This window comes from Thalassophryne amazonica, chromosome 6 (assembly GCF_902500255.1).
Source record: "Thalassophryne amazonica chromosome 6, fThaAma1.1, whole genome shotgun sequence".
Taxonomy (NCBI): Eukaryota; Metazoa; Chordata; class Actinopteri; order Batrachoidiformes; family Batrachoididae; genus Thalassophryne; species Thalassophryne amazonica.
In genome coordinates, this window is record NC_047108.1 from 81,948,762 (window position 1) to 81,971,923 (window position 23,162).

General features: G+C 41.6%; 1 protein-coding gene across 1 annotated transcript in view; it reads right to left on the reverse strand.

Moving 5' to 3' along the window:
* The window catches only part of slc9a8 (solute carrier family 9 member 8), a 66,704-nt gene that overhangs the window by 35,522 nt on the left and 8,020 nt on the right, over window positions 1-23,162 (reverse strand). The window contains exons 3-4 of the mRNA XM_034172603.1: window positions 22,372-22,452; window positions 14,956-15,014 (exon numbers count right to left, since the gene is read on the reverse strand). Of these exons, the coding sequence (XP_034028494.1) occupies window positions 14,956-15,014; window positions 22,372-22,452 (140 nt within the window). The remainder of the gene's footprint in view (window positions 1-14,955; window positions 15,015-22,371; window positions 22,453-23,162) is intronic.

The following is a 23,162-nucleotide window of genomic DNA, read 5'->3' on the forward strand; positions in this document are numbered from 1 at the left end:
AGGTTTTACGCCAGATGCCCTTCCTGACGCAACTCCACATTACATGGAGAAATGTGGCAGGGGTGGGATTTGAACCCGTATCCTTCTGAACTGAAACCAAGCACATTAACCACGTAAATAAAGAAATACATAAACACATAAGGTATTGAAACGGCTGCTGTTTGAACAATTCCAAACCTCTGCCTGTGTTGACAACTTGTGGTTACCTGGGTTTTGTTTATCACAAAAAAGGCTTTTTGCCACAAGTATGCAGAGAAGGACTGGAATCTGGGTATAGCCTTCTCTACGACTTTACAGATGAGATTAGCATTCAGCTTTGAATTCTGACAGCAGTGAGTGACGGAACGAGAAAATAAGTTACCGATGTTCATTTGCTAATAATGCCTTACCCACACAACTTTTCCCAGCTGCCCCTGAGACCCTCAACAGCGATAAGCAGGTTTAGAAAATTAATGAACATTAATGAACATGCTTGATGACGAAGGAACACCTCCGTTTCGGAGTATTAGAGGACAAGTTGGAACATGCCTATCTCGGCTTTCAGTGCTTACCAGTCGAGTAAGTATAAGAGAAATTGTGGCGAGCTATTAGAGGACAAGTTGGGACATGCCCAGCTCTCCACAATTTGTCTTATACTCACTCGACTGGTAAGCACTGAAAGCCGAGATAGGCATGTCCCAACTTGTCCTCTAATACTCCGAAACGGAGGTGTTCCTTTGTCTCACTTCATCAGCGAATCGGTCGTGACACACGAACCCTCCGCGTGGCTTTCCATGACAAAATCTCTTGTTAAAAGTGAAATCTGCCGGAAAATGGCTGATGTCCAGCTCTTGTGATAAGCAGAGAAATTGCACACGACGGTCCCGGCTCCACACAGTGATCCGTTTAGAAATGATGTGGTGGTTTCTGCCTCTCGATGGCGGCTCAGAGCGCGGCGAGCCGTGCGCCATTGTGGGCCATCCTTAAAGCTGTCGTAACACTCCTTATTCTCTGTGAAGCCCGCAAAATTGTCACTGAAAGCCAGATAAATTTTTCGAATGGTTTCCAGGTGCCTGTCTCTAACAGTTTCTGAAAAAATTCTGATGGAAAAAAAGCCCAAATCATTCCGCCATTTCCTCGCAATGAAACGACGACGAGAGGGGTGGACCAGTGCTCACTCAAAGCCTGCCCACAGGCGAATGACGCAACCGACAGGCGTGGAAAAACTCACGCATGCGCACGAAGGTTCAAGCTTGGCTGACGTAAAAACATATGAATCAAATCCATATATTTTTTGCATAAAATAAGAAGGTCGGATACTTTTCTCACAGACCTCGTATAACTGAGTATCATCTGCATAGCAGTGAAAGGTAATCCCAAAACGCCGCAATATGTGCCCAAGGGGTGCTATATAAAGGGAGAAAAGCAGGGGGACTAAGAGAGACTCCTGTGGAACCCCAAATTTCATGTCACTAAAGTCAGAGGTAGTGTTACTGTACAAAACACAGTGAGAACGACTGGTCAAGTATGAAGTCAGACATGCAAGGGCACTCCCAGTAATCCCAAAACAATTTTCCAGCCTATCAAGTAGAATATGATGATCCACTGTATCAAATGCAGCACTGAGATCTAAAAGCAACAGAACTGTAGTGGTGTCCGAATCCAATGTTAGTAGAAGATCATTCACCACTTTAGTGAGAGCAGTCTCTGTGGAATGATATTTTCTAAAAGCAGACTACAGTGGCTCAAAGAGATTATTCTCAGTAAGATAGTCTACGAGCTGCCGTGACACCACTTTTTCCAGAATTTTAGAGAAAAATGATAGATTTTTTTATCAGCCGATAGTTTTTCAATACGCGAGGGTCAAGATTAGGTTTCTTAAGTAATGGTTTAATCACTGCAGATTTGAAACATTTAGGAACAGATCCAGAAGTTAAAGAAAGATTAATAATTTCCAGCACAGTTGGCCCAAGAGTGGGCCACAGGTCCTTAACAGCTTTGTTGGTATAGGATCAAATAAACAGGTTATGCTTTTTGTTGACATTACGAGTTTTGTCAGCATGCCTAGTGAGATACTATCAAGTTCTGTAAATCTAGGTAATACCTCAGTAGTGGCGCCCACCTCAATAGCAGGGTGTAGTGGCTGGGTTAAGGCATGCCGGGATATGTTTAACCTGATGTCTTCTGTTTTCTTCCCAAAGTAATCCAAGAAATCTTGTGCTGTAAAAGGAGTGCGAACTACAGGTGGTTGTCCATGCATGCTTATAGTCTAAGATAGCATCACGCCATGCAAGGTGAAATACTTCTAATTTTGAACGACGCCATTTCCGTTCTAGACCTCTTGCTTTATGCTTGAGGTCACGCAGATAATCATTAAACCAAGGTGACTGTGATTTGGCGAAGCGCAATTTTAACACAGGTGGTGCAATCATGTCGAGTGTAGTTTTGAGCACTGAGTTTAAACTATCCACAAGTCTGTCTACTAACTGGGAATTTGTCAAATGTGAAGCTAAGACATCAGGCAGTCTAGCTTCGAGTTCAGCCTTAGTTGAGGAGTTGATGCATCGCCGTAATGATATATAAGGTTGTTGTTCCACTAAACACGGCAGCGAAACTGTAAACTTAATAAGTGAGTGATCAGACATGACTGATGTAAGAGGCATGATGTCAATATTCGTGACAGCAATACCACGTGCGAGAAGCAGATCCAGGGTATTTCCACTAATGTGCGTCGAATCCCGAATGCACTGCCGAAATCCCAATACATCCACAATTTCCATAAATGATTTGCAGAGGGGATCAGAAGGCTTATTTATATGAATGTTAAAGTCACCAATGATCAGAATATTATCTACACTAGTTGACAAGTTAGAGATGAACGCACCAAATTCATCTAAGAATTCAGAATATGGGCCAGGAGGCCTATATACAGTGACAAAGTAAGCGGAGCATCAGATGCTCAAATGAGTAATATTTGTAACACCCAACGGCTAATAAGCTAAACCTAGATTTATAAATAAGAGCAACACCCCCGCCTTGCTTCGCATCATGAGGGACGTGACTAAATGTATATGGTGGTGGGCAGACCTCATTTAAGGGGAGGACAGCTGTAGGTTTAAGCCAGGTTTCACAAAGCCCAATCATATCTAAGTAATGATTAATAATTAGATCATTGATCAACAATGATTTTGAGGACAGTGATCTTACGTTAATGAGACCCAGTCTAAGGACCTCAGTGGGGTTGACAGTTGAACTGTTTGGGTTTAGGGGGGGTTCCAGAGTAGCATATATAAGATGCTTAGAAGCAGGTTTAGGTTTGAGACATTCCACGCGCGTTGTAGGTAGCAGACACGAAATCTCTGCTATTGCTGGAACAACCACTGGGCCATCCTCAATTTCAACATCATCCAATATAGTAATGGGTATTAAGTTTGGAAAGCATATCCCTCTATGATTTTATGGACACAACTACGGAGGCAGGCCACAGTCTCAACTTGTTGAAATTCCCTCCCTGGCAAATAAACTGCACTATCACCATAGTGGATTTTTTGCACTAAATTCCCCGCTAAGCTAATGGATTCCACACCCACAGATTTCATAAGCCTTGCAGGGTCTCTAATCACCTGCTCCGTGGGCTGCTGTAGATTCCTAATGTTACCCTCCCCGTAGAGCTCTATCTATGTTCGCAGACAAGATGGCGGCACCTTCGCCAGTAGGGTGGAGGCCGTCCGGCATCAGCAAGCCACGGCAGCCCCAGAACGAAGGCCAGTTATCAATAAAGCTAAAGCCTTGCTGTCTATAAAACTGCGCCAGCCACCTATTTAACGATGTCAGCCTGCTAAATGCCTCATCAGTACCCCAGGAGGGGAGGGGACCAGAGACTATTAATCAATGCCGACACATCTTTCTGGCAAGGTCACAAGTCCTCTCTATGTCCATTTTTGTGACCTCTGAGTGCTTCATCCTGATATCATTGGTGCCAACGTGAATAACTATGTGACTATATCTCATGTCATGTTCCTTTGTCTGTCTTCCCTTCTGCAGCGTCAGCACCCTAAGATGAGATGAAATGTTGGGAGCTCTGTAACCTGACTTTGCGGGTGATCGAACCCCCTATCACTAAAGTCCAGTGTTTTGGCCTGGAGACAGGAGTGGAAATCACTTGTGGGCTCAGAGAATTCACATCAGGCAAATCCAAGGGGGAGAACCGATTCACAGTTCGCACTGGCGAGTGTGATCGGGGTGCCACAACTGGGCACCAAGCCCTACGGGGCTTCCTCCGCCTAGCCACAGTCCAAAAGCCGTCCTCCACAGCCAGCGTTTCTAAGCTGATGCTAATGGGCTCGCTAGACGGCCCAACACTAACCTCATCTGGAGTGCCCGTAACATCTAACTCCACTGAGCTAAGAAGCTGCTCTAACTTATGGACACGGCTCTCTAAGAGAGCCACCCTATCTTCCAACATCATGCAGGATTTACGGAGGGTGTAAAGTAGGATTTGTAGTGTACTTTGTGCACTAAGAAATTCAAGAATGTAGCCAAGCAAACACGAGCTAACCACAAAGAAGGCTTTTCTTGAAAAGAAATGCAACACTTCGCAGACAGTTTACCAGAAGCAATATGGGAGATTCAAGGCTAGCTTTGATTAATTTTCTTGTTCAAAAAATCCTTTTCTGTGCCACTGCACCATGAAGCTGTGACCGGTGGTGTAAATGCAGTTTCTTCCATCACAGCCAAAGAAGAAAATGAGTTGTCTGAGTTGTCTGGGTGTCTTCCCTGTTTAATTAAACTGAAAACTGAGTTTTGTATGTGAAACTGTAACTATAAATCTTAAAATAATTTTACTGACAAACTCGCATCTTTTGCTAAACAAGTGCGTACACCGAGGCCAACAACATCAGAAAAAGGTCAAATTCTTGCTTACTTTCTATTATTACACATTCCAGATAAAGGAGCCCTACAAGGCATGCTTCCAGGTTCACACTATTTTGTAACACTTATCTCTGGCAGAACTCCATCTGTGAAATAAGTTGGGAAAATAAGGAAATATCTTCTGAGACAGAATAAGGGAGGTCACGCATGCACTACATGCTGACATTTACAGCTGTACTCCTAAAATAATTCATGCATATGCATTGTTTTGCTGCCAGTTGTTTTTGCAAAATGAATAAACATGCACATACAAGAAGACTTTGCATAAACACTGCAACATGTTGAAATGCGTAGTTGTCTGCAAGTTGGGGCTTGTCGACTTTGCTGACAAGAGATTGATTTTAGGGCAACTTTAGGCGTGCAAGTGGCTTCTAAAAGTGGAAAGAAAATACACAGAAAGTTATCAGCTGAGAAGTAACAAGATTACACAAAAATGGATACTGAATGAGAGAGGAAAAATTGATGTTATATGGGAAGGGAAGATGAAATGAATAAGAAAAAGCAGAGGAAGGACATACTCTCAAGAGGCTCTGAAACAGAGCTTGAAGTAAATCAGTAAAGATGAATGACAAAGATGAAGAGAAGACAGTTTGGCAGAAACAAATGAAAGGAAATGATAGACTGTCAGCATGGGGTCCCTGGAGGCTCTGTTCTGACAGACAGTGACAACTTCACAAGGGAAAAGGGCCCTGAAACACCAATTAAAACAGTGCTCCTTGTGTCACTCCCTCCCCCATGTATGGCAGTTATCTATAAAAAGTACATGCTGTCTTCTGGGTCTTAAAACACACCACTGCAGCCACAGAAGAACATTTAAGAGGCCAGATAATGCAGACCATGCTGGAACACATATACATATATAGTGCATGTATATACACACATATATTGCTGAATTGCTGGCTGTCTGAGTGGCGTCCAAAAAATGAGGTGGGCTTCATAGATAATTGGCAAAGCTTCTGGGGAAAACCTGGTCTTGTTAGGAGAGACGGCATCCATCCCACTTTGGATGGAGCAGCTCTCATTTCTAGAAATCTGGCCAATTTTCTTGGATCCTCCAAACTGTGACTGTCCAGGGTTGGGACTAGGAGGCAGAGTTGTGGTCTTACACACCTCTCTGCAGCTTCTCTCCCCCTGCCATCCCCTCATTACCTCATCCCCGTAGAGACGGTGCCTGCTCCCAGACCACCAATAACCAGCAAATATCTATTTAAGCATAAAAATTCAAAAAGAAAAAATAATATAGCACCTTCAACTGCACCACAGACTAAAACAGTTAAATGTGGTCTATTAAACATTAGGTCTCTCTCTTCTAAGTCCCTGTTGGTAAATGATATAATAATTAATCAACATATTGATTTATTCTGCCTAACAGAAACCTGGTTACAGCAGGATGAATATGTTAGTTTAAATGAGTCAACACCCCCGAGTCACACTAACTGTCAGAATGCTCGTAGCACGGGCCGGGGCAGAGGACTAGCAGCAATCTTCCATTCCAGCTTATTAATTAATCAAAAACCCAGACAGAGCTTAAATTCATTTGAAAGTTTGTCTCTTAGTCTTGTCCATCCAAATTGGAAGTCCCAAAAACCAGTTTTATTTGTTATTATCTATCGTCCACCTGGTCGTTACTGTGAGTTTCTCTGTGAATTTTCAGACCTTTTGTCTGACTTAGTGCTTAGCTCAGATAAGATAATTATAGTGGGCGATTTTAACATCCACACAGATGCTGAGAATGACAGCCTCAACACTGCATTTAATCTATTATTTGACTCTATTGGCTTTGCTCAAAAAGTAAATGAGTCCACCCACCACTTTAATCATATATTAGATCTTGTTCTGACTTATGGTATGGAAATAGAAGACTTAACAGTATTCCCTGAAAACTCCCTTCTGTCTGATCATTTCTTAATAACATTTACATTTACTCTGATGGACTACCCAGCAGTGGGGAATAAGTTTCATTACACTAGAAGTCTTTCAGAAAGCGCTGTAACTAGGTTTAAGGATATGATTCCTTCTTTATGTTCTCTAATGCCATATACCAACACAGTGCAGAATAGCTACCTAAACTCTGTAAGGGAGATAGAGTATCTCGTCAATAGTTTTACATCCTCATTGAAGACAACTTTGGATGCTGTAGCTCCTCTGAAAAAGAGAGCTTTAAATCAGAAGTGTCTGACTCCGTGGTATAACTCACAAACTCGTAGCTTAAAGCAGATAACCCGTAAGTTGGAGAGGAAATGGCGTCTCACTAATTTAGAAGATCTTCACTTAGCCTGGAAAAAGAGTCTGTTGCTCTATAAAAAAGCCCTCCGTAAAGCTGGGACATCTTTCTACTCATCACTAATTGAAGAAAATAAGAACAACCCCAGGTTTCTTTTCAGCACTGTAGCCAGGCTGACAAAGAGTCAGAGCTCTATTGAGCTGAGTATTCCATTAACTTTAACTAGTAATGACTTCATGACTTTCTTTGCTAACAAAATTTTAACCATTAGAGAAAAAATTACTCATAACCATTCCAAAGACGTATCGTTATCTTTGGCTGCTCTCAGTGATGCCGGTATTTGGTTAGACTCTTTCTCTCAGATTGTTCTGTCTGAGTTATTTTCATTAGTTACTTCATCCAAACCATCAACATGTTTATTAGGCCCCATTCCTGCCAGGCTGCTCAAGGAAGCCCTACCATTATTTAATGCTTCGATCTTAAATATGATCAATCTATCTTTGTTAGTTGGCTATGTACCACAGGCTTTTAAGGTGGCAGTAATTAAACCATTACTTAAAAAGCCATCACTTGACCCAGCTATCTTAGCTAATTATAGGCCAATCTCCAACCTTCCTTTTCTCTCAAAAATTCTTGAAAGGGTAGTTGTAAAACAGCTAACTGATCATCTGCAGAGGAATGGTCTATTTGAAGAGTTTCAGTCAGGTTTTAGAATTCATCATAGTACAGAAACAGCATTAGTGAAGGTTACAAATGATCTTCTTATGGCCTCGGACAGTGGACTCATCTCTGTGCTTGTTCTGTTAGACCTCAGTGCTGCTTTTGATACTGTTGATCATAAAATTTTATTGCAGAGATTAAAGCATGCCATAGGTATTAAAGGCACTGCGCTGCGGTGGTTTGAATCATATTTGTCTAATAGATTACAGTTTGTTCATGTAAATGGGGAATCTTCTTCACAGACTAAAGTTAATTATGGAGTTCCACAAGGTTCTGTGCTAGGACCAATTTTATTCACTTTATACATGCTTCCCTTAGGCAGTATTATTAGACGGTATTGCTTAAATTTTCATTGTTACGCAGATGATGCCCAGCTTTATCTATCCATGAAGCCAGAGGACACACACCAATTAGCTAAACTGCAGGATTGTCTTACAGACATAAAGACATGGATGACCTCTAATTTCCTGCTTTTAAACTCAGATAAAACTGAAGTTATTGTACTTGGCCCCACAAATCTTAGAAACATGGTGTCTAACCAGATCCTTACTCTGGATGGCATTACCCTGACCTCTAGTAATACTGTGAGAAATCTTGGAGTCATTTTTGATCAGGATATGTCATTCAAAGCGCATATTAAACAAATATGTAGGACTGCTTTTTTGCATTTACGCAATATCTCTAAAATCAGAAAGGTCTTGTCTCAGAGTGATGCTGAAAAACTAATTCATGCATTTATTTCCTCTAGGCTGGACTATTGTAATTCATTATTATCAGGTTGTCCTAAAAGTTCCCTAAAAAGCCTTCAGTTAATTCAAAATGCTGCAGCTGGAGTACTGACGGGGACTAGCAGGAGAGAGCATATCTCACCCATATTGGCCTCTCTTCATTGGCTTCCTGTTAATTCTAGAACAGAATTTAAAATTCTTCTTCTTACTTATAAGGTTTTGAATAATCAGGTCCCATCTTATCGTAGGGACCTCGTAGTACCATATTACCCCATTAGAGCGCTTCGCTCTCAGACTGCAGGCTTACTTGTAGTTCCTAGGGTTTGTAAGAGTAGAATGGGAGGCAGAGCCTTCAGCTTTCAGGCTCCTCTCCTGTGGAACCAGCTCCCAATTCAGATCAGGGAGACAGACACCCTCTCTACTTTTAAGATTAGGCTTAAAACTTTCCTTTTTGCTAAAGCTTATAGTTAGGGCTGGATCAGGTGACCCTGAACCATCCCTTAGTTATGCTGCTATAGACGTAGACTGCTGGGGGGTTCCCATGATGCACTGTTTCTTTCTCTTTTTGCTCTGTATGCACCACTCTGCATTTAATCATTAGTGATTGATCTCTGCTCCCCTCCACAGCATGTCTTTTTCCTGGTTCTCTCCCTCAGCCCCAACCAGTCCCAGCAGAAGACTGCCCCTCCCTGAGCCTGGTTCTGCTGGAGGTTTCTTCCTGTTAAAAGAGAGTTTTTCCTTCCCACTGTAGCCAAGTGCTTGCTCACAGGGGGTCGTTTTGACCGTTGGGGTTTTACATAATTATTGTATGGCCTTGCCTTACAATATAAAGCGCCTTGGGGCAACTGTTTGTTGTGATTTGGCGCTATATAAAAAAATTGATTGATTGAATTGATTGATTGATACACACATGCATACATACATATACAAATGCATACACACATGCATACATACATATACACATGCATACATATATACACTCAACAAAAATATAAACGCAACACTTTTGGTTTTGCTCCCATTTTGTATGAGATGAACTCAAAGATCTAAAACTTTTACACATACACAATATCACCATTTCCCTCAAATATTGTTCACAAACCAGTCTAAATCTGTGATAGTGAGCACTTCTCCTTTGCTGAGATAATCCATCCCACCTCACAGGTGTGCCATATCAAGATGCTGATTAGACACCATGATTAGTGCACAGGTGTGCCTTAGACTGCCCACAATAAAAGGCCACTCTGAAAGGTGCAGTTTTATTACACAGCACAATGCTACAGATGTCGCAAGATTTGAGGGAGCGTGCAATTGGCATGCTGACAGCAGGAATGTCAACCAGAGCTGTTGCTCGTGTATTGAATGTTCATTTCTCTACCATAAGCCATCTCCAAAGGTGTTTCAGAGAATTTGGCAGTACATCCAACCAGCCTCACAACCGCAGACCACGTGTAACGACACCAGCCCAGGACCTCCACATCCAGCATGTTCACCTCCAAGATCGTCTTAGACCAGCCACTCGGACAGCTGCTGAAACAATCGGTTTGCATAACCAAAGAATTTCTGCACAAACTGTCAGAAACCGTCTCAGGGAAGCTCATCTGCATGCTCATCGTCCTCATCGGGGTCTCGACCTGACTCCAGTTCCTCGTCGTAACCGACTTGAGTGGGCAAATGCTCACATTCGCTGGCATTTGGCACGTTGGAGAGGTGTTCTCTTCATGGATGAATCCCGGTTCACACTGTTCAGGGCAGATGGCAGACAGCGTGTGTGGCGTCATGTGGGTGAGTGGTTTTCTGATGTCAATGTTGTGGATCGAGTGGCCCATGGTGGTGGTGGGGTTATGGTATGGGCAGGTGTCTGTTATGGATGAAGAACACAGGTGTATTTTATTGATGGCATTTTGAATGCACAGAGATACCGTGACGAGATCCTGAGGCCCATTGTTGTGCCATACATCCAAGAACATCACCTCATGTTGCAGCAGGATAATGCATGGCCCCATGTTGCAAGGATCTGTACACAATTCTTGGAAGCTGAAAATGTCCCAGTTCTTGCATGGCCGGCATACTCACCGGACATGTCACCTATTGAGCATGTTTGGGATGCTCTGGACCGGCGTATACGACAGCGTGTACCAGTTCCTGCCAATATCCAGCAACTTCGCACAGCCACTGAAGAGGAGTGGACCAACATTCCACAGGCCACAACTGACAACCTGATCAACTCTATGCGAAGGAGATGTGTTGCACTGCATGAGGCAAATGGTGGTCACACCAGATACTGACTGGTATCCCCCCCCCAATAAAACAAAACTGCACCTTTCAGAGTGGCCTTTTATTGTGGACAGTCTAAGGCACACCTGTGCACTAATCATGGTGTCTAATCAGCATCTTGATATGGCACACCTGTGAGGTGGGATGGATTATCTCAGCAAAGGAGAAGTGCTCACTATCACAGATTTAGACTGGTTTGTGAACAATATTTGAGGGAAATGATGATATTGTGTATGTGGAAAAGGTTTTAGATCTTTGAGTTCATCTCATACAAAATGGGAGCAAAACCAAAAGTGTTGCATTTATATTTTGTTGAGTGTACATCTTTTATAAACAAGACAGTGGATTTAAAATTTGATGGCGAGTCAGAAAATCTTGATTTGTCTCAGATATGACTCAAAACAAGATGTTTTCAAGACTCGCACTTAAAATCAAGATGTATTTTCTTAAAAACAAGTAATTATGCCTTACTGAAATTTGACATAGGTGATTTTGTCTTACATTAAGTGTAATTAGATTTCTGACTAGAAAGTAGACAAATGTGTGTTTTTTCCACTGGCAGATTTTTTTAAATATATGAAAAAGAGTTGGGGTTTTTTTGTTTTTTTACTTGAAACAATAAAATGAAATGAAAACTCATCTTGAGCTCATTTTTTCCTAGTATTAGGATGAGTTACAACAACAACACAGCAGATTTAAAAAAAAACATACAGCGAGTCAAAAAAAAAAAGGTTAATTTTGTCTCATAGTATGGTTCAAAACAAGCACCAAGCACCTTTTACTTTACAAGATTTTAAAATGATATAAAAACTAGTCCTTACATCTTACTGAAATTTCCCTTAAGTGATTGTCTTATCTTTAGTGTACATTAGATATTTTGATAAGAGCCTGTATGCCTATGTGGATTAGAGAAGATCCAAAATAAAAATGATGTATGCTGTACATTCATTACACAATGGCAAAAGAACAGTTCAAAGACATCATTAAAAGCCCTAAATGTCCATGACATTCATGCCTATGATGAATGCATGAAAACATCTGAACTGTACTGTAAGATGTAATGTTTTTGCAGTGCAGAGCACCTCGATAATGTATGGCGAGTCAAAAAAAAAAGTTTTGCATCAGTTATTACCCAAAACAAGATGTTTCATTTGAGACTTTTAAGATGCACTAACTAAAAACTGTCTATTTATGTAGGCTTCTGCCTGTAAACAGTGCACCAGACACTTTATTTTCTCCTTGTGAGTGTTGAGCAAACATGGAGATGACACCACGTTGTTACTTCAGGCTCCAACATGGCTGCAGACCTAGCCTACAAGCTCAGTCCCGCCCCACTCCACCTCAGGCCTGGCTCTAGTAGGAGGGCCCAGTTTCTGTAATTCTGCCGAGGTGACTATCCCTTACTGTGTCAATCATTAAGGGTCTTTTCTGAATCACCTTTGGTCTGTCTCCTCACCTGAGACCAATCTGCCAAGGGAGGCCCTACCAGGAGCTAATACTCCACACAACACAGCTCTTAGGATCACTGGAGCCCACAAACCCCTCCATCACGATAAAGTGGTGCTCCAGAGAACAGAGGGGACTTGGGTGAGGATAGGGAAGTGTGGAATGAGCTGTTCCTTTGTTTACCTTCACTGCGAGCCAAATAAGTGGCAGAAAATGAATACATTTCCTAAAAACAAATCCTTATATAGCTCACTGACATTTTACTGAAGCAATTTTGTCTTGTGTTAATTGAAGATTTGATATTCTCATTGTAATTTAGACAAATATACTTGGAAAGATTTGCATTTTTTCAGTGTGAATAAGGTGCTAGAGAGAGGATCAGTGCAGCTCCTCAAGAAGGCCAGATATGTTCCACTATGTTTGGATGGTAAAGGCTGAAGCTTTAAGTACATAATTGTGCTTTACTCACAATTTCCTAAGACTTACAGTTTAAAAAAAAAAAGTAATGGTGACAGAATCCTAGCATTGCTGTTGCCTGCATTACTCACTCAACAGGTTGTATGCTGCTCTTTGGGGTGAACCTGGGTGAACCTGTACAGTCAATAGTTGATGAAGTCATTGCCTGGAACCAAAGTCAGTGCAATGTGACAGACACAGGCACAGAGGCGGTAGCGGTTCACAGGGCGGTGGGGGGCGGGGTCCGAGGTGAGTAAAGGCGTTCAGGCAGTTCTGGTTACAAAATGTGATAATTTAACCCAGGCCAGCAGATTAAACACAATGGCCCCTGTGTGTAGAAACACTGACACAACATGCCTCTCCTTTCCTCACTTCCTCTCACTCTTTCCATCTTTCTTGTTCATTAGTTCTCTCAGTAGCTGGCAGAGAACAAGGAATGTTAATTAAAGGCTGAGACAACCAGGAAAAAAAAAAGAGAGCTCAAAATGCTCAAAAAGACAAAAGAAAATACAGCAACAAAACACTGTGTGCCTGTTGGGTGATAAGACTGGAGAAAGAGCGATGAGGTATGTGACCAAAAAGGAATAAAAGGAGGATAAAGACAGAGAGCAGAAACAAAAGCTCTGGAACACAGCGTGGCAGATATGTGCTTGGGGAGGGAGCTTTCAGGCGAATTTGCTGGTTGGATAAATTCCATCACAGAACAGGCAGTAGGATGTGACACTCTTTGCTAAATGTGCTTGATCAAAAAGCGTGCACATTAGGCACATTAGGAATTCCTCCTTTGTCTATCTTTGACCAAGGCAGCAGTCTGTGGCTGCCTGCTGCTCCTAGTGGTTGGATTGTGTCTAACAATAATTTGGATGTGTTAAATGCGGGTGACAATGTGTATATGCATGTACAGCATCTACATTTTACAAATTGTGCCAAAAACAATTATAGTTAATATCAAGAACACAGTGGGTGTTGCCATTTTCTTTAGAGATTTATGAGAACCCGATACTGCCCTGGATCCTCGGGTTCTCAAATTTTTCATGTTTCGGTCTTATGTGAGACATTCGACCCAATCTTTCTTCAGTACTATGAGGAACATTGCCAAACTAATACGCGTTATTCCTGGGATTCACTTTTCACTGTATTTTCTGGACTCTAAATTGCAGACCCTGAGACAGTTATTGTTGGCTCTGCTACAACAAGACAGAGACATAGTGAGAGAGCTAAAATGATTTTCGATCCAACACTATCTTTTGATTTACAATTAAAGCTGTACCAAAGAATCCCCATTCTCACCTACGTGCTTGTGATAATGATGTTCAAGATATTAACTAATTGTGCACCATTTTATATGGCCACATTGTTTTGGCCTTAGGTGGTGGCATGTACCTCATGATCTCAGGAGGCTGGCCTACTGTGTGTCCCGAAGGTTTGGAAGAAAACGGCAGACGGTAGAGGTTTCTCATTTCATGCTTGGACAGTGTTGAATAGTCTACTGGATGGAATTAAGTGGCTGAGTTCAACTGAAGGTTTTCAAAGCTGGAGTTAAGACTTTTTTCTTCTCAGCTGTCTTCAGTCTATAATGCTGAGAGTTTTCCAATGATGGCCTCATATTTCTGTCAATTTTAACCTTTTTTGTTTTAAATTAATTTCCTTTTTATACTGTTATATGTTTAAAATTGTTGGTTTTAAATTCTATTTTTCAGTAACTGTGTATTCATTTGAATGTACTATACAAATAAATTATTCTTATTATTACTACTACAAAGTGCAAATTCCTAAAGTTCAGCCAATTTAATGCAACACCACTAAAATTAAAGCTGAAAGCATTTATTTTTAACTTACATTTATTGTTTGCTTTCAACTCCAGTGTGCTTTGGTAGATAATAAAAATAACTACTGTATGTCAAAAAAAAAAGAGCATGACAGTAAATCAATTTGACTTATTTATGAAAACAAAACTGATAGGCAGTACGCTGCGGAATGAAACACATTAAAATGGCAAGCCATACACAAAACAAACCTGTGAAAACTGTGTTTGTGCAGTGCATGCATGTGCAAGTATGTGGTTGACTTGGGTCATGCAACATTAATCACACCAAAATAAGTACCATGAAAGTTAAGTGTAAACAGAAAAATGCACCCCCAGAAGAAGACACAAATGAAGCTGTGGAATGTTGTTTAGCTGTCATACTGTACCTTCCAGTTGGCCAGTTCCTGAAACTCAATGATCTTAATGAAGCCTCCCATCAGAATCCCTGCAAAGAACAATAACAGCCCCAACTTGACAAACAACATTAGCATTTAAATCTTTTATACCAAGTATAGAAATTTCAGTACAACCATAATTACCAATGAATGCACTCATGAGACAAAGTGCCATTTATGTGGTAAAAATGCTTCAATGCTCTGTAGGTCAGGAACAGAATTAATACAATAGTCTGGACTGTGAAGGATAAACCTTTTATATTCTTTGTTTTTGGGGAAAAGAAGGCTACATACTTGGGGTGCATTCCAAGTATCCTTCAAAATGGTACCGCCTAGTCATGCCACTTACAACGTAAGTGGCAGACAAACACAGCCTTAGAAGGGTACAGCCACTGAATTGGGACAAAGCCATTGTAACGGGCTTACTGGCCCTTGGTCGTGCCTTTGACAGTCTCCCTTGATCTTCACTGCCCTTGGTACCCAGGAAAACACAAACATTCAAGGAAGGACAAAAGCACAAAGATGTAAAGGGTGGAAACATGGGAAATGCTTGAAAAAGACAGTGAACATACATACGTAATGCATCAAACATTCTACAAAAGCCACATACTCACACTGATGGATACGGATAGTGAACAGGAAGACAAACAATGAGTGGATGAGTGACAGGAAGTTACAAGGAAGGAAAAGGTCATTCTGGTTTCTGAGCAGCGTTATCACTAGTCATCAGAGTCCCCTTTCCCAAAATCCTGAGATATGTTTGCATGAGGAAAAGGCCTTCAGGGTCAACATGTGTTTATGTGTATATTTGTGTGTGTGTGTGTGAGTGAGAGAGAGAGAGACAAAGTTTGAGTGAATGTAACTGTGCTTTCAGAAAAAGGGAGAGCTCACACAAGATGCAAAACTTATCATTAAAGAACAATGGCACTAATAACATCACTTATATGAGGTCTGTTGAAAAGTAACGGACCTTTTTATTTTTTTCAAAAACTATATGGATTTGATTCATATGATTTTACGTCAGCCAAGCTTGAACCTTCGTGCGCATGCATGAGTTTTTCCACGCCTGTCGGTTGCGTCATTCGCCTGTGGGCAGGCTTTGAGTGAGCACTGGTCCACCCCTCTCGTCGTTGTTTCATTGCAAGGAAATGGCGGAATGATTTGGGCTTTTTTTCCATCAGAATTTTTTCAGAAACTGTTAGAGACAGGCACCTGAAAACCATTTGAAAAATTTATCTGGCTTTCAGTGAAAGTTTGACAGGCTTCACAGAGAATAAGGAGTGTTACTACAGCTTTAAGGACGGCCCACAATGGCGCACGGCGTGCCACGCTCCGAGCCTAATGAGTAGCAACTTGGGAGCTTCTAAACAACTCTCAAATTCGGGCAGTTTGTTGTATTTCCACGTTCACTTACCAGCCTTCCACGAGTCTTGTTCGGGTTCGGGTAGTAGGTTGGATTTGGAGGGCTCTCTGTTGGGACTGTTTACACAGAGACTGCTACCTGCTGCTTTGGACTTGAACTAACAGTCTTTTTCAAGACTTTTTAACTTTTTTTTACTTTTTTAGTTTTTAATTTTTTTTTAACTTTTTACTGTGCTCCAACGCCTAAGGAAGACCTCTAACGGTCGAAACATCGCGACGGAGCACTTTTATCAGCTAACTTTTATTAGCGTTGGCAGGCTAACTAGCTTGCTAACACTTTCGTTTTTTTATTTATTTTTTTTTTTATTTTAGCACCGTTGTCGTGCGTTGCCTGTGCTGCTTCATGGCCTGTTTGGTGCCTTGATTGGGGCACTCCTTCTGCTGAATCACCTTTATTTGCACATTATTTACTTTGTGTGTTTTTGGGAATCCGCTAGCTTAGCGTAGCTACTAGCTCTTAGCCGATTTAGCATGGCGGCTTCTCCTGTCTCTCCCGCACTTTTCTGCTCTGGGTGTGAAATGTTTAGTTATTCCTCGGCCTCCTTTAGCAGTAACGGTACTTGTAATAAGTGCAGCTTATTCGTAGCTGTGGAGGCCAGGCGGGGCGAAGTGGAGGCTCGGCTCCGCACCGTGGAAAATTCTACAGCTAGCCAGGCCCCTGTAGTCGGTGCGGACCAAGGTAGCTTAGCCGCCGTTAGTTCCCCCCTGGCAGATCCCGTGCAGTCGGGAAAGCAGGCTGACTGGGTGACTGTGAGGAGGAAGCGTAGCCCTAAACAGAAGCCCCGTGTACACGTGTACACCGTCAACCCGTTCACATCTCTAACCGTTTTTCCCCACTCGACGACACACCCGCCGAGGATCAAACTCTGGTTATTGGCGACTCTGTTTTGAGAAATGTAAAGTTAGCGACACCAGCAACCATTGTCAATTGTCTTCCGGGGGCCAGAGCAGGCGACATCGAAGGACATTTGAAATTGCTGGCTAAGGCTAAGCGTAAATTTGGTAAGATTGTAATTCACGTCGGCAGTAATGACACTCGGTTACGCCAATCGGAGGTCACTAAAATTAACATTAAATCGGTGTGTAACTTTGCAAAAACAATGTCGGACTCTGTTGTTTTCTCTGGGCCCCTCCCCAATCAGACCGGGAGTGACATGTTTAGCCGCATGTTCTCCTTGAATTGCTGGCTGTCTGAGTGGTGTCCAAAAAATGAGGTGGGCTTCACTGATAATTGGCAAAGCTTCTGGGGAAAACCTGGTCTTGTTAGGAGAGACGGCATCCATCCCACTTTAGAGGGAGCAGCTCTCATTTCTAGAAATCTGGCCAATTTTTTTTGGATCCTCCAAACTGTGACTGTCTAGCGTTGGGACCAGGAGGCAGAGCTGTGGTCTTATACACCTCTCTGCAGCTTCTCTCCCCCTGCCATCCCCTTATTACCCCATCCCCGTAGAGACGGTGCCTGCTCCCAGACCACCAATAACTAGCAAAAATCTATTTAAGCATAAAAATTCAAAAAGAAAAAATAATATAGCACCTTCAATTGCACCACAGACTAAAACAGTTAAATGTGGTCTATTAAACATTAGGTCTCTTTCTTCTAAGTCCCTGTTGGTAAATGATATAATAATTGATCAACGTATTGATTTATTCTGCCTAACAGAAACTTGGTTACAGCAGGATGAATATGTTAGTTTAAATGAGTCAACACCCCCGAGTCACACTAACTGTCAGAATGCTCGTAGCACGGGCCGGGGCGGAGGATTAGCAGCAATCTTCCATTCCAGCTTATTAATTAATCAAAAACCTAGACAGAGCTTTAATTCATTTGAAAGCTTGTCTCTTAGTCTTGTCCATCCAAATTGGAAGTCCCAAAAACCAGTTTTATTTGTTATTATCTATCGTCCACCTGGTCGTTACTGTGAGTTTCTCTGTGAATTTTCAGACCTTTTGTCTGACTTAGTGCTTAGCTCAGATAAGATAATTATAGTGGGCGATTTTAACATCCACACAGATGCTGAGAATGACAGCCTCAACACTGCATTTAATCTATTATTAGACTCTATCGGCTTTGCTCAAAAAGTAAATGAGTCCACCCACCACTTTAATCATATTTTAGATCTTGTTCTGACTTATGGTATGGAAATAGAAGACTTAACAGTATTCCCTGAAAACGCCCTTCTGTCTGATCATTTTTTAATAACATTTACATTTACCCTGATGGACTACCCTGCAGTGGGGAATAAGTTTCATTACACTAGAAGTCTTTCAGAAAGCGCTGTAACTAGGTTTAAGGATATGATTCCTTCTTTATGTTCTCTAATGTCATATACCAACACAGAGCAGAGTAGCTACCTAAACTCTGTAAGGGAGCTAGAGTATCTCGTCAATAGTTTTACATCCTCATTGAAGACAACTTTGGATGCTGTAGCTCCTCTGAAAAGAGAGCTTTAAATCAGAAGTGTCTGACTCCGTGGTATAACTCACAAACTCGTAGCTTAAAGCAGATAACCCGTAAGTTGGAGAGGAAATGGCGTCTCACTAATTTAGAAGATCTTCACTTAGCCTGGAAAAAGAGTTTGTTGCTCTATAAGAAAGCCCTCCGTGAAGCTAGGACATCTTTCTACTCATCACTAATTGAAGAAAATAAGAACAACCCCAGGTTTCTTTTCAGCACTGTAGCCAGGCTGACAAAGAGTCAGAGCTCTATTGAGCTGAGTATTCCATTAACTTTAACTAGTGATGACTTCATGACTTTCTTTGCTAACAAAATTTTGACTATTAGAGAAAAAATTACTCATAACCATCCCAAAGATGTATCGTTATCTTTGGCTGCTTTCAGTGATGCCGGTATTTGGTTAGACTCTTTCTCTCCGATTGTTCTGCCTGAGTTATTTTCATTAGTTACTTCATCCAAACCATCAACATGCTTATTAGACCCCATTCCTGCCAGGCTGCTCAAGGAAGTCCTACCATTATTTAATGCTTCAATCTTAAATATGATCAATCTATCTTTGTTAGTTGGTTATGTACCACAGGCTTTTAAGGTGGCAGTAATTAAACCATTACTTAAAAAGCCATCACTTGACCCAGCTATCTTAGCTAATTATAGGCCAATCTCCAACCTTCCTTTTCTCTCAAAGATTCTTGAGAGGGTAGTTGTAAAACAGCTAACTGATCACCTGCAGAGGAATGGTCTATTTGAAGAGTTTCAGTCAGGTTTTAGAATTCATCATAGTACAGAAACAGCATTAGTGAAGGTTACAAATGATCTTCTTATGGCTTCGGACAGTGGACTTATCTCTGTGCTTGTTCTGTTGGACCTCAGTGCTGCTTTTGATACTGTTGACCATAAAATTTTATTACAGAGATTAGAGCATGTCATAGGTATTAAAGGCATTGCGCTGCGGTGGTTTGAATCATATTTGTCTAATAGATTACAGTTTGTTCATGTAAATGGGGAATCTTCTTCACAGACTAAAGTTAATTATGGAGTTCCACAAGGTTCTGTGCTAGGACCAATTTTATTCACTTTATACATGCTTCCCTTGGGCAGTATTATTAGACGGTATTGCTTAAATTTTCATTGTTACACAGATGATACCCAGCTTTATCTATCCATGAAGCCAGAGGATACACACCAATTAGCTAAACTGCAGGATTGTCTTACAGACATAAAGACATGGATGACCTCTAATTTCCTGCTTTTAAACTCAGATAAAACTGAAGTTATTGTACTTGGCCCCACAAATCTTAGAAGCATGGTGTCTAACCAGATCGTTACTCTGGATGGCATTTCCCTGATCTCTAGTAATACTGTGAGAAATCTTGGAGTTATTTTTGATCAGGATATGTCATTCAAAGCGCATATTAAACAAATATGTAGGACTGCCTTTTTGCATTTACGCAATATTTCTAAAATCAGAAAGGTCTTGTCTCAGAGTGATGCTGAAAAACTAATTCATGCATTTATTTCCTCTAGGCTGGACTATTGTAATTCATTATTATCAGGTTGTCCTAAAAGTTCCCTAAAAAGCCTTCAGTTGGTTCAGAATGCTGCAGCTAGAGTACTGACGGGGACTAGCAGGAGAGAGCATATCTCACCCGTGTTGGCCTCTCTTCATTGGCTTCCTGTTAATTCTAGAATAGAATTTAAAATTCTTCTTCTTACTTATAAGGTTTTGAATAATCAGGTCCCATCTTATCTTAGGGACCTCGTAGTACCATATTACCCCATTAGAGCGCTTCGCTCTCAGACTGCGGGCTTACTTGTGGTTCCTAGGGTTTGTAAGAGTAGAATGGGAGGCAGAGCCTTCAGCTTTCAGGCTCCTCTCCTGTGGAACCAGCTCCCAATTCAGATCAGGGAGACAGATACCCTCTCTACTTTTAAGATTAGGCTTAAAACTTTCCTTTTCGCTAAGGCTTATAGTTAGGGCTGGATCGGGTGACCCTGGACCATCCCTTGGTTATGTTGCTTTAGACGTAGACTGTGGGGGGTTCCCATGATGCACTGTTTCTTTCTTTTTTTGCTCCGTATGCATCACTCTGCATTTAATCATTAGTGATCGATCTCTGCCCCCCTTCTCGGCATGTCCTTTTCCTGGTTCTTTCCCTCAGCCCCAACCAGTCTCAGCAGAAGACTGCCCCTCCCTGAGCCTGGTTCTGCTGGAGGTTTCTTCCTGTTAAAAGGGAGTTTTTCCTTCCCACTGTGGCCAAGTGCTTGCTCATAGGGGGTCGTTTTGACCGTTGGGGTTTTTCATGGTTATTGTATGGCCTTGCCTTGCAATATGGAGCGCCTTGGGGCAACTGTTTGTTGTGATTTGGCGCTATATAAGAAAAAAGTTGATTGATTGATTGATTAAACGGATGGCTGTGTGGAGCCGGGACCGTCGTGTGCAATTTCTCTGGTTATCACAAGAGCTGGACATCAGCCATTTTCCAGCAGATTTCACTTTTAACAAGAGATTTTGTCATGGAAAGCTGCGCGGAGGCTTCGCGCGTCACAACTGATTCGCTGATGAAGCGAGACAAAGGAACACCTCCGTTTCGGAGTGCCAGAGGACAAGTTGGGACATGCCCAGCTCTCCACAATTTCTCTTATACTCACTCGACTGGTAAGCACTGAAAGCCGAGATAGGCATGTCCCAACTTGTCCTCTCATCAGCGAATCGGTCGTGACGCGCGAAGCCTCCGCGCAGCTTTCCATGACAAAATCTCTTGTTAAAAGTGAAATCTGCTGGAAAATGGCTGATGTCCAGCTCTTGTGATAACCAGAGAAATTGCACACGACGGTCCCGGCTCCACACAGCGATCCGTTTAGAAATGATGTGGTTGTTTCTGCTTCTCGATGGCGGCTCGGAGCGCCGTGTGCCATTGTGGGCCGTCCTTAAAGCTGTAGTAACACTCCTGACAGCCAGATAAATTTTTTGAATGGTTTCCAGAGGCCTGTCTCTAACAGTTTCTGAAAAAATTCTGATGGAAAAAAAGCCCAAATCATTCCGCCATTTCCTTGCAATGAAACGACGAGAGGGGTGGACCAGTGCTCACTCAAAGCCTGCCCACAGGCGAATGACGCAACGGACAGGCATGGAAAAACTCACGCATGCGCACGAAGGTTCAAGCTTGGCTGACGTAAAAACATATGAATCAAATCTATATAGTTTTGGAAAAAAATAAAAAGGTACGATACTTTTCTAACAGACCTCGTAGTGTTCATTTGTTAAAAGGCACTTTAATGTTAAAAGAAGCTTTAATGTGTAGAGTTTAAAAAAAAACACTTACACATGTTGAGATATTTATTTTAGGAATAGTTAACTTTTTACAATGGCGTACAGCTCTCTGCTACCAAAGAAATAAAGTGTATAAAAAGAAAGAGATACAGCAGCAGCCAGTCGGAGAACAGGCATTCTCATTTCAGAGTGCAATTTTTTTTTTTTTTTAAGGAATTCCAAGATTGGGTTAAGAAAGTGTTGTGTTAGAAGTACTCACCAAGGGAAACGACAGCTACACTCTCTGGAAGAAAATGCAGTTTGAACTTTATAAGCAGGTGCACCAATATGATGCAGATACCTATAGGAGGAAAGACCAATTAATGATGATTTAGATAAACAAATTAGCACTGCCCCTGACCCAATCCCACATAAGCGGTTTAAGATGTATGTATGTAAATTACCACAGTGATCATCATGCTACAAAAACTCACATCTGTACATAAAATACCACACCATAAACGGTAGTACTGAGGTTCTCTTTCTTTTTTTTTTTTTGGTGGTTATGTTCCATGGCTCCCACAACCTGGAATAAAAGGATACCTATGAAAAACTATGCTGCCTTGCTTTAATTACAGCTGTAAAAGACTTTGTTGTTATTGCTGCTGGTCAGTTTATTTGTCAGCAGGACATCTTAAAGGGACATGACCTGATTTCAGTGAAATTTGGTGGAGCTGTACACCATGGGTCAAGGAAAAAACAGTTTAATTTGGGTCCAAACCTGGATCAAGAGGCAAATCCTGCCTAAATTCAGTATTATTATATTCCTTTGATCCTGATCTTGACTTTATCTTTGATCCCTAATTCCTCTGAACATCATCCTAAATTGTTCCAGGTTACAAAAACAAAGCAATTAAATCAGGGCAAGGTTCTGTAATGCAGATCAAAAGGTCAGGGTAGAGCATCCTGAAGTTGATTCCTTGAGTGATCATGAATTAAAAAAAAAAAAAAAATCAAGAAACAACAGTGAGCGAACAGTAATAAACACTGTTGTACTTGTCCATATCTAGA